Here is a 13,036-nt window from a genome sequence, read left to right on the forward strand (position 1 = left end):
TCTCTTGACCTCCTGTCTCTTTCTTTTATACATACATACATACATACACAGACATATACATATACATATATACACATGTACATAATTCATACTTGCTGCCTTTATTCATTCCTGTCGCCACCCTGCCATATATATATATATATATATATATATATATATATATATATATATATATATATATATATATAAACATATTTTTTGGTATTTTCAGACCATTAGAGTATTCATTGTAGCTCTGAACTTGTTCAAAGAAGCGACGTCATGCACAGTGGAAGGGACCAGTCTGCCTCCACACGTCCCCCATGGCATTCATTCTGACCTCCCAGGAAGGCCAAGACATGTGAGGCTGATGAGCATTAGAGAAATGGCAAGATATGATTGTCCCAAATGCCTATTTTCACTATGACTAGTATAACACATGTTATGGACACTTACATACGGGAAGATACATATTGAACATCGGGGATTCGAACCCAGGCACTCGCAGACATTAGATTTATCAGCTCCGGTGCATTCTTTGTGACGTGTACAAACGTTCTTCTGTACCTCCGCCAGCCATGATCATTGTGGGTCCTGTCGCCAGTAGGGAGGCACAAATCCCTTGCCCACAGATCTATTTACACTTCTGGTTGGTTCTGAATATATATATATATATATATATATATATATATATATATATATATATATATATATATATATATATATATATATATATATAAATATATATATATATATCCTAACTCCGCCTGCTTGTGGTTTCACTGCGAGAGGGCAGTCATCTATGGTAAGGTTACATTATCGTCAGTAGAAGGTACAGGAACTGCATTCTTTTCGAAGACCCTCGAGCGCCAAAGGAGCCCATCATTTCCCTGCTCCTACGTGGAGTGTTGCCTCGTGGCTGAACGAGCTCTGTGAAAGGGTTGTATCGATGGAAAATTACCTGTGAGGCCAGGGATATATATATATATATATATATATATATATATATATATATATATATATATATATATATATATATACGTCCTCCTCGTGTGTCCTTATTTCTCACTCTTACTCTCATTTCCTTCTTTTACGTCTTATGTGTCACAGTGAGCGGGATCTGAACGCAACTTACAGTGTCTGCAGAACCTCACACATGACAAGATGTCTGAGCATTTCTTGGGAATCCTTCGCGAGAACCATTCAGCACAAAGTTAAACTGTCATCAACTCGGATCCCAGAATGCCACTCCCTGTGACTGAGTCAGGTGGTGCGTCAGTTTGCACTCCCCTGTGACGAACGTAAGACCTTCACGTCTGCACATGGCTACTACGTCAGGACTTCCCTCGGATCTCTGGTATGTAAGACCCGGAAAGCCCCTCTCGTTTGGGGAAGTTCCGGTGAGCGGTGATAGTGGCATGTTGCATCACCGAGTGGTGGTTGGTACTGAGTCAGGCGGTGGTGGCTACTACTACCACGTCCCACCCTCCGGAGGGCCGGCCACTGCCCGACGCCCTGCCCCGCCCCGGCAACCTTCTCGCTCCCTGCCAGACGTACGAACCACTATACCGTCTTTACCGCCTAGGATCACATCCATAAGTCTCGTCTTTTGTTTGTGCACTTTATGTCGGCTTCAAATAGACGTTGGCTTTTACTTAACCTCACTTGGTTTCAGGCAACCTTCATATAACGTAGGTTCGCTGGAATCATTCCAATAAACTTTTTCAATAACAAGTTCGGGAACAAAGTTCTTTTTTAGAAATGTAATTTCAGAAGAAAAAGAAGGTAGCGATAGCACGAATATTTCTAAGGTAGTAGAGAAAATGCAATCAGAATGTTGATAGTCTTCTAAGAATCATCCGAATGTTTGTAGTTTACTAAGAATCATGAGAACGTTGGTAGTTTTCTAAGAATCATGAGATTGTTGGTAGTTTTCTAAGAATATAAGTAGGTCGAGTAGCTCTAGGGGTGATTGTTGCTACATCAGCACATAACCAGGAGGAACGGAGCAGCCACGCTCTGCAACGGGAAATGCTGGTGTCGCTGCGTTGGTCAACAGCTCCTCTTATTTTCCAGATTCCAGGCCAAGATCAGGTGAGGAGCGGAGACGCGGCTCAGTAGTGGCTAGACACCGGTGAGAGAAGGGTGTACGCGCGAGTGTGTGTGTGGCGGGGTCGCTCTGCTGCCGTTCTTATCCGCACCTACACGTGCCACACCATCTTCTCGGCTTTGTGCTCTCTTGTCTACGTAGCCTCTGGGAGTTACTGGAGTTCAGTGCTGAGTCGAAGTGCAGTGAAGGAGGCGGTACTTGGCCAACGAATCGGTGACAGAAATAAGATCCAAATAGTAACGGAGATTTGAGAGAGAGAGAGAGAAAAAAAGTGAGTTTGGTGGAGAGTGAGCGGAATCAGTAAGCAAGTCTTGCATGCTTGAACCAGGTGGACGGAGACCTCTGGTCACCGCTAACCAGGAGTTTGGCAGCACAACCATCCACGCCCACACCACCTGTCACCTACCACACAGGTCCTCCTGCTACAGGCAAGTCCACCACCACAATTACCACTGAAGACAAGTAGTACCACAGTGTGTGGATGCCATCGATGCCATGTGAACCGAGGGTGTTACAATGTCCCACCCAGAACCTCCTCCAGGAATGCAAATGAACATGTCTCCCCGCTCTTGGTGACCCCCACGCCCCTGAGGCCGAGCATCGCTGACGCCCTGGGACACGCCGCCACCAGCCGGGGATGTCCACCCACTCGTCAGGGTCGTCGGCGGGGCGCGGGTCGTCCTTCTCGCCCCATCTCGTCCCCGTGGGCATGGCCCTTACACCCAAGAACCTGCTCAAGAGGCACAAGCTCCCCACTGCTGCCCACCTCCACACACCCACGGCGCCGCCTGGCCTGGACCTCTCCCGTCCTCTCCTCCTCTACAACACCTACAACTCCTCAAAGGTAAGATACAATACCTTTCACACACACACACACACACACACACACACACACACACACAGACAGACAGACGTACACAGATGTTTATATATATCCCGTCATTTGTGATGTATCCCTCATTTTCGCTAACTATATTTTGTTCCCTTTCCCTTTCACATAAGTGTCAGCATATACTCTGTTACATCTAATTAATTGATATCTGCTGCATATAACACTTCAGTCTTTTACTTATACTTAACGTTTTTGTAAGATGGTGTCTCCCCTGACCACAGTTCGTGCTAGGAATAAACAGTAAATGTGTCCTGTTTCTCACTAGCTTTGTTTCTCTGACCCCTCCTGTACCTGACCATCTCATCTAAGTGGCTTATATATGGCCTCCCGTGATCTGAGTGGCTCACATATAGACTTCTATGACCTGACTGATTCACATATGGACCTGAGTGGCTCACTGTGGCCTTCTCCTAGCCTGAGTGGCGTACATGTGGCCTTTCTTGACCTGTGTGGCACATGCACGGCTTTCCTTGACTTCAGGGGTTCACGTACTGACTTCCCTAACCTAAGTGGCACATATGTGGCCTTCCCTGACCTGTGTGGCTCACACATGGTCTTCCCTGACCTGTGTAGGTCATATATGGTCTTCCCTGAGCTCAGGGGCTCTCATACTACCCTCTCTAACCTGAGTGACACACAAAAGGCCTTTCCTGGCCTGAGTGTTTTAAATACGGCCTCTCTTGACCTGACTGGCTCATATATGGGCTTCACTGACCTAAGTGGCTAAGATATGGCTTTTCCTAACCTGAATGGCTCACGTATGGTCTTCCCTGTCCGTGATATAAGTGGCTCATATATGACCCTCCCTGACCTCGACCTGTGTTACTTATATATGACCCTCCCTGACCTCGACCTGTGTTGCTTATATATGACCCTCCCTGACCTTGACCTATGTTGCTCCTATATGGCTCTCCCTATCCTGACTGGTTTACATATGGCTTTCTCTGACCCGAGTGACTCACATATAGTCTCTTTTGACCTGAATGACTCACATGTGCCCTCCCCTGACTTTAGTGGCTACCATATGAACCTTCCAGACCTGTGTGTCCAACATGTGACCTTCCCTGACCCGGGTCACATTTCTGTTTTGGACTAGCCTGACCTTAGTGACTTACGTTTGTCCTTTCCCTTGCCTGAATGACCCACGTGTAGCCTTTACTGGCCTGTGTGACCTAAATGTGACCTCCCCTAACTGACCTGACCCTAATAGACTCCCTAATTCAAGTGCTGCCCATCCGGTTCTCCTATTACTATCCTTACAAGCAGATAGACCAATTAGGTCTTCTGCGATGTCATTTCCATGTACTCCCTACGACCCCTGAGTAGCTGGTCGAGTGTTTGACCTGTGACCTGGTGCACCCACAGGTCCGGGGCGTGTCGCTTCGACCGGGAAAGGACGGCGCCCTAACTCCAGTGGGTCCAGCCATCGTCATTCCTGATTCCTACACAGGTCAGTTCCTGGCATGTCTCCAGCACTCCTGCCGATCTGCAGTAGTGACCCCTATTGTTTGATGGGTGTGTTGGCATTACGGCTTGGCTGCCTGGCTGGTGTTGTGCTCAGTTGTATTGTTTGTAAGTTGGCATATTGTCTTTACCGCTTTGGTAGTTTGTTTTGGCTTCTTAAACTAAAGTTTTAGGGACTTATTGTCTTAGAGGTTTCTTGTCTTTTTGGCGTATTGACAATGTTTTTTTTTTTTTTATATCTTAGTGGTTTCTTGTCTTTATAGCACAGTGACAATGGTTTTTTTTTATATTATCTTTTATCTTTTATCATTCTCCCTCCCTATGGAGGGAGACATGATAATTATACCGTGTTTCTCTCTCTATTTTCTTTTTTCAACCATCAACAACAGAATGTCATTCCTTCAATATTTTTGAGACTATATCCTTTAACCTTCCTTCAGTACGTCTGGATTCCATTCTTCTTCATGACCTTCCTTTATTTCCATCACCTGAGGTCAAATGGAACGAGAAACCTTCTTCTTCTTCTTCCTTCGTGAATGATCCAGTTTGTTTCATCCAGTGTCAGTGAAACCTAGTCAGTGACTGATACATCCAGTGACTGATGAGTCATGGCAGGAAGGTGTACCTCAGGTGTATGTATACTGAGGGAAGACACCCTGCGTCTGCCTCGTGGGGCGTGTGGCCATATTAGTTGTCATGTGTTTCTATTTCTATATCACTGTATGATTTCATTATCTTTTATCTTCACTGGCGTCTTTCGGACTCTCGTTGTGGCTTATCACTGCCTTGCTGTCTTGAAGTACCTCCATTCTATCTATTCAGTATCTTTCGTTTTTCTATATTGCAGACTTCCAATCTTTAGTCTCTGTCTGTCTGTCTGTCTCTCTCTCTCTCTCTCTCTCTCTCTCTCTCTCTCTCTCTCTCTCTCTCTCTCTCTCTCTCTCTCTCTCTCTCTCTCTGTTTACCCTTATTCCTTATATCTTAGTTTGTTTTGTTTCTTGCTAATATATTGTGTTATTGGTTCGTCATTTTGTTTCGTATGATTAGTACTTATTATTGTCATTTTTCATGTGTTTGCTTTTTTTTTTTGTTTAACAATTTCCTCGTGGATGATTCTACCTTCTTATCATAAACATGTTCATTTATTACTTATCTCGACTAGTTTCTTATTTCTAATTACTGTTCGTTTACCTGTGTTTGTTCTGTCTTGTTGTCTTGTCTCGTTCTCTTAATGTCTTGTTTCCCAGTTTTGTTTTTGTTTCACCATCTTTTTCCTTTCCCTCTCGTTGTCTTGTTGGGATTTTCTTATCTTAGGAGTCGTAATGTTTTGTGTTTTGTAATAGTTTATATCGTCTTCAGGTTTCAGGGTCGTTTTTGTTTCTTAGTTGCCGGTTGAGGATATTCTCTTTGTTTTCCTTCTATCTTGTAAAACAACTGTCTCGACAGTATTCTGTTTAGTCTTGTTCTGTGTTGCTTTTTTCATTGTCTTCATCTCGTCTTTTCATAATCATACCACAACCTTCTTTGTTATCCCTCTCTTGCTGTCTTCTCACATATAGTTTGGTGTTGGTTAACTGTCATGTCTTCGTAGCTGATTTTGGCTTCCTTTTTCTTATTTTCTTATTTTCTTACTTGTTTCATTTCATCTTGATATGATATCTTCTTTTTTCAGTTATATAATGCTTTCGTTATTGCCTTACTGGTCTATGGTCTCGCTTTTAGATTACCTTATAGCCCTTTCATCTCGTCAGTTATTTCAATATCATCGCCTCTTTTTGATTTATTCGTCTGTTTCATTATAACATGTAGCTTCTAGTGATCAAGGTAACTGAAGGGAAGGATCAAGATGCAGCACATAACATCCCACACCACTCGAGTCATGCAGGAGAACGCTCCCTGGAAGTGGCATGAGTAGTAGTAGTACCCCACATACCTCGCATCAGAGGTGCTGTTTGTATGCAGTACCATCACCGCTGGCTAACCTGCCCTTTGTCTCCCCCGTGCTGCAGGATGGTTCGCCATAGTGACCAGCGACGGCCACACGGCGCCTTACTTCTCCACAGTGGAGCAGGTCGCCACCAGCCAAGTGTCCTTCTTCCTCACTCGCTACGACGTGCCTGCCTACACCAGCCTGCAGGATGGTGAGTGCTGTCTACTCGCTTTATTTACCAGGCCACGTGACTGTGGCATGGTGCAGGGCATCACAGGAACTCCTCAGTACACACGAGCGTATAGAGATATGCAAATATGAGCGAGTGTGAGAATACTTACAAAAGGTGGGTCGGGGGTCGCCTGTAGTCGTGACGTAGATATAATCACACTAGAGGATGGGTCAGTACCTGTGTGTATCGACGGTACAGTAATACAGTATATGAGTTAAATGGGAATGGTGGCTTCTCGTGGTTTTGCCTCATAGTCATGGGCAAGAGTGGGTGGCCCCCAATATATACAGCATATTTACATGTATTTCATGAAACATTCTGTTCTTTGATTAATTTTCGCAAACGTTTCGTGTACACACAACCCCTCCCTTATTCAATATGATAACTTATATTTACAAAGCTTCTCCCTGACCTAAATAAATCCCATGATGTGTTCATACAGCAGAACACACAATACACATATGACTGAGTGCTTACAGGTAATTGTAGTCTTTAGACCGATTTTTCTCCCTCTGGTGTCAATAGATGTGTTGGATGTACAGCAGTTGGTGCATAGACGAAGGGAATATCATTGTTCTTACGTATGGACGGAGTGATGCTAACCTAGAAAGCATCTCGGAGTCCTCCTTCATTGGTATATTTCATGTCTTTTAACTGATGATAATCTCATCACTACCATCATCACACACTGTCCCTGACCTATTCTCCCTTCTGCGCCTCCGTCAGACGAGGGTCGGGTCACGTACCAGAAGACGGTCGTGCAGAGCGGCCACGTCCTCAAGCTCATGGGCATCTTCGAGGACCTCAACGCCAAGAAGACCAACAGCGCCGGCCGAGGGCGCGACGCCGCCTCCGTCTTCCACTGCGACAAGTACGCCCAGTGTCTCAACTACAGGAACGAGGTGAGGCCGGGGGCGTCGTCCGCTGCCTCTGTACTTACCTGTGGTTTCACTGCTCCCACTCTGTTTCATTTCTTACCTTTGTTTCATTTCCGCCCTCTGTTTCAGTTTTCTTACCTTGTGCTTCGTTTCTCACCCTGTGTTTTATTTCTCCCCTTTTGCTTCATTTCTCATCCCATGTTTCTTTCTCCTCCCCGTGTTTCATTTCCCTCCCTCTGCTTATTTTAATTCTGTTTCATTTCTTCCCTGTGTCACTGTTTCATTTCTCCTTATGCTTTTCATTCCTCACGTGCTTCACTTTTACTCCGTGCTTTATTTCTGCCCAATGTTTCATCACATGTGTTCCATTTCTCCCTTATTCCTTCTTACGTGTTTCATTTCAACCTTATTTCATTCCTTCTTACGTGTTTCATTTCTCTCTTATTTCATTCCTTCTTACGTGTTTCATTTCTCCCTTATTTCATTCCTTCTTACGTGTTTCATTTCGACCTTATTTCATTCCTTCTTACGTGTTTCATTTCTCTCTTATTTCATTCCTTCTTACGTGTTTCATTTCTCCCTTATTTCATTCCTTCTTACGTGTTTCATTTCGACCTTATTTCATTCCTTCTTACATGTTTCATTGCTCCCTTATTTCATTCCTTCTTACGAGTTTCATTTCTCCTTTTGTGTTTCCTTTCTCTTCATGTGCATCATATTCCTCCACGTACGTCAATCCTGCCAGATAAGCTATTGCCTATTTTTCTCTCGAGCAGAACTTTTATATCCCAGGTTTTCATGTCTTGAACTCATTTTTTTTTCATAGTATTTGAATATGGTGGCTGAATACCATTCCATTATGGTAATGTTAGCTTAGCACCATGCAGGGGGGGAGTGAGTCGCTCAGCTAAAGGTAAACATTTGCATCATATTTCCTTCAGCTATAAATGTTTGATCTGGAGAGTCCAGCTGTTTGTTTTACTGCAAACGTTTGATCTGGAGGGTTCAGCTGTTTGGCTAGATACAAACGTTTGATTTTGAGAGTTAAGCTGTTCATCCAGCCGTAAACCTTTTAATTATGGAGAGAACAGCTGTTTGTTTTGCTGTAGACATTTGATCTGGAGAGTTCAGCTGTTTGTCTAGCTGCAAACGTTTGACAGAGAGAATACGACTGTTTATCTAGCTATAAACGTTTGATCTGCAGAGTTTAGCGTTCGCGTAACTGTAAACGTTTGATCTGGAGAGTTCAGCTGTTCTTCCAGCTGCAGACCTCTGAACTGGAGAGTTCAACTCTAAACGTTTGATTTGAAGAGTCCCACTTTGGTCTAGCTGTAAACGTTTGATCTAAACTGGTCATGTACCAGTAAATATTTGACCTGCAGAGATCAGCTGTTCGCTTACCATTAACGTGTGAATATACGTGATTGCATTCGAGATATTCATGTATTGATCTAGATTCTCCTGTGTCTTATTCTGCAGCACTAGAATATTCAGGAAATCTTTGTTACTAGTATTTATACCATTGAAGGTTAAGAAAATAATATATATATATATATATATATATATATATATATATATATATATATATATATATATATATATATATATATATATATATATATATATATGTATATAAGCAAATACTTGGTTCACACATTATTCATTTTTATTGAACCCACATATCTCCAATTTTTCATTTTTTCAGCCTGAGTAAGATTAGCTCGAAAGTTAGAATTAGCTCATAAGATAACATTAGCTCATAAGATAACACCAGCTCACAAAATAGCATCAGATGATATCACCAACTCATAAGATAACATTAGCTCACACGATACCATTAGCTCATGGGATAACATTATACGTAAGATAACTAAACGCAATCCTCGACACTGTGGGAATGAGTCCATATGGCGAGATTACATTAACCTTATCTAATTGGAAATTGATTGTCAAGGTTTCTATATTGATTGTCAAGGTTTCTATATTGATTGTCAAGGTTTCTATATTGATTGTCAAGGTTTCTATATTGATTGTCAAGGTTTCTATATTGATTCTGAATGAATATCATCGGTCATCCAGAGTCTGGATTTCTATAACTTAAAAAGAAAAATCACCTGAATTTAGTCTGTGTGAAATGAAGTCATTTGCAAATTGGACCTAACCAGAAAGTTTTGACAAGTGTTTGTTTGCATTTATGTATGTAATCACGTATATATGTAAGTATATATATATATATATATATATATATATATATATATATATATATATATATATATATATATATCATACAAACCTCCAACAGCCAGGATCGAACCTGGGACCGCTGTGCAAGAGGCAGGCATGCTAACCGCTAGGGTAAGGGACTGTATAATAGGAAACAACTATTCGAAATACTGAGTACTCGAATACTCTTCGTCTCACTATGGTGAGCAACGGTTAGCATGCCTGCCTCTTGCACAGGGGTCCCAGGTTCGATCCTGGCTGTTGGAGGTTTGTATGTTCTATGAAGGTGCGTGTTCATATGCACTTTATTCGTATATATATATAAATATATATATATATATATATATATATATATATATATATATATATATATATATATATATATATATATATATGTACGTATATGTATGTATTCATCTATCTATCTGTTCATCTGTCTGTCTCTCTGTCTATGTGACTAAGTAACCCTTGGCTTGCAGGTTGTGTTCTTGCCGTTCTCTGCGTCTGGTCGGTTCTACACGACGGCCCACAAGACCAGCAAGAACCCCAACCACGTGTACTTGATGGCTCACATCCTGAGGAACCACAAGCTGCCCCTCACCGTCCGTCTCGTCTGTGGCTACATGCCTCGTGTACCTTGTAACTTTACTGGTAGGTGGACCACTGTAGCTTTACTGGTAGGTGGACCACTGTAGCTTTACTGGTAGGTGGACCACTGTAGCTTTACTGGTAGGTGGACCACTGTAGCTTTACTGGTAGGTGGACCACTGTAGCTTTACTGATAGGTGGAACACTGTAGCTTTACTGGTAGGTGGACCACTGTAGCTTTACTGGTAGGTGGACCACTGTAGCTTTACTGGTAGGTGGGACACTGTAGTTTTGCTGGTAGGTGGACCACCGTAGCTTTACTGGTAGGTGAACCACTGTAGCTTTACTGGTAGGTGGACCACTCTAGCTTTACTGACATGTGGACCACTGTAGCTTTATTTTTAACTTTGCTGTTACGTACCCTGTGATTTTATTAGGAGATGGACCATTGTTATACACAAGTAGGTGAATATCTGTCACCTTATTCATAAATAATACCATGTAACCTTAATGGTTGGTGCAACGGTGTAGCTGTATTGCAAGAAGTTTTCAGTAACTTTACGAGCTGATGTAACTTATAGTGGCAAGTACGTACACTGAGGCTTTACTAGTTTGATATACTGGTAAGAGGACCCTTATACCTGTTTTGATAAGTGGAACAGCCCGTAGCTTTACTGGTGTCTTGTACATTCATTAGTCTCTGGGTGCAGTTGCTTTACTTGTGGGAGGCATATCAAACCTTAAAGTACAGGTGGACCTCTGTGACTTTGCCAGTAGGTGAAGCCCTGTTTCTTTACTAGCAAGTAGTGCCTTTTAGCTTCAATGATGGGAAATACCAGGTAATTTTACTAGAATATTGGCATCTTGTGGTCATACTGATAGATGACACCATTGGTTTTATTGGTAGAAAGGGTCGGCAAGTTTATTAGCAGATGGAATAGGTGGAGCCCTGTAGCTTTATTATAGATGATCTTTCGATTAATCTGTGAATGACCCTCTGTACACGGACCCCTGTATCTTTACTGCTGGCTGGTCTCTCTTGTAGTTTTACTGGTAGCTTCTCCATTATTAGTTTCCTGGTAGCTTTACATTGGAAAGATCCCCAGTGTCTCTACTGATCTGTGCTCTCTCTCTCTCTCTCTCTCTCTCTCTCTCTCTCTCTCTCTCTCTCTCTCTCTCTCTCTCTCTCTCTCTCTCTCTCTCTCTCTCTCTCTCTCTACAAGCAAACATACCGCTGCAGCTTCACCAGGGCTTGGTAGGCAGTGCCCCGTAACACTGCTCAAAGCTCGTGAGTGTTGCTTATCTGGTTGATGGGATTTGTATCTCTACAGGCAGTTGGATGTTTATAACTTGACTGGTAGATAGACCTCTGGAGTTTAAAAGCTTGTTGCATCCTTGTCTTATTTCTGGCCTTAACTATGATTGTTCCTTGTAGCATCACTGATCATTGACGTAATTTTGCATTAGAGAACTTTGAACTTGTGGTTGGGCCCACATGGCTTCAGTCACGTGTGGCCTAGTGTAGAATGTTTCAATTTCAAGAAGAATCATGTATCTTGATCAGGGTTGAACTCTCCGTATTTTTGTCAGGCCGATGATCAGCCTATGATTGTATGCCATTTGAAACCACAGTCAATATATTCTCCTGTTCCTCCCCCTGACCAGTATTGTGGTGGGACTGTAATATTCCCCTGACCAGTGCCGTGGTAGGACTGTAACTTACCACTCCACTCCCCTCCCATTCACTAATGCCTCTGTCCACCCGATGTTGCCGCAACCCATCACTTACGCACCTCTCAGCCATATGTGGCCCATACCTCTCATTAAAACTTCATCCAGTCAGATGTGGTTTACATCTCTCGCTAATGTTCTTCTCAGGCAGTTGTGTTCTGTACATCTCACTAATACCTCTCTCGCCTGGGCGCAACTTGCAGCTCTTCTGAACGTCTCTCTCTCTCTCTTTCTTTCCCTTCAGGTGTGCTTCGTCTGGAGCAGGCACAGAAGGAAGCTGTGATCTTGGCCTGCACCATGACCAACGAGGCTGATGCCACCCTCTTTGAGATCGACGTGTCGTCCAACTTCGTCCTGACTCCCGTGAAGGATCCGATGTTCCCCAAGACACCCATCTTCCTCAAGACTGTCTCCTACTGCGACGACGAGGCTGACGCCTGGAGGAGGCAGATCAAGGTGGGCGTCGACTGGATCTACTAGTGCATGCCCTAGTCCTCTTCTGGTGTTTGTAAGTCCCTTTCCAATGCATGTAAGTCCTCCTCTATTACCTATAAACCCTTAGTGCCATTTGTACGTCCCTCCTGCTGTTTGCATCTTTTTCCTAATGCTTGAAGGCTCCTCTCGCTGCGTGCAAGTCAGTCTGGCTCAATTATGACCGACGTAACTTCTCTCTTGCTTGTGAGTTCCTCTTGATGCTTGTGATTTCATCTTGATATCCTAAGGCAATCTGTTGCACATCTTATTATCGTGTCTGTACGTCAGACTATTGCTCGTAGTCCTTTGCAAGTCCTTTTTACTGAGTCATAATCCTTCCTTTGATTAAGGTACATCATCCCAGCTCGGTTATTTCCTAGACATTTTGAGGTGTTCAGTATATAATACTGATATGATCTGATAAACGTGAAAGGTTCAAGTCTGTGTTAGTCCTAAGATGCATTCATCAGTCTGTGATATACTTATATGTTTTCCCGCTGATTAAAGTTCTCTCTTTCTCTTTCTCTCTCTTATC

General features: G+C 43.0%; 1 protein-coding gene across 5 annotated transcripts in view; it reads left to right on the plus strand.

Annotated features, from left to right (window-relative positions):
* LOC139756730 (uncharacterized) overlaps positions 1 to 13,036 on the plus strand; it is a 347,521-nt gene that overhangs the window by 330,537 nt on the left and 3,948 nt on the right. For all 5 annotated transcript variants that reach the window (XM_071676453.1, XM_071676482.1, XM_071676444.1 and 2 more), the window contains 6 exons: positions 2,056 to 2,933; positions 4,347 to 4,431; positions 6,455 to 6,586; positions 7,334 to 7,509; positions 10,188 to 10,359; positions 12,272 to 12,483. In XM_071676453.1, coding sequence (XP_071532554.1) covers positions 2,727 to 2,933; positions 4,347 to 4,431; positions 6,455 to 6,586; positions 7,334 to 7,509; positions 10,188 to 10,359; positions 12,272 to 12,483 — 984 coding nt within the window. In that variant the 5' untranslated portion in view covers positions 2,056 to 2,726. The remainder of the gene's footprint in view (positions 1 to 2,055; positions 2,934 to 4,346; positions 4,432 to 6,454; positions 6,587 to 7,333; positions 7,510 to 10,187; positions 10,360 to 12,271; positions 12,484 to 13,036) is intronic.

This window comes from Panulirus ornatus, chromosome 2, assembly GCF_036320965.1.
Source record: "Panulirus ornatus isolate Po-2019 chromosome 2, ASM3632096v1, whole genome shotgun sequence".
Taxonomy (NCBI): Eukaryota; Metazoa; Arthropoda; class Malacostraca; order Decapoda; family Palinuridae; genus Panulirus; species Panulirus ornatus.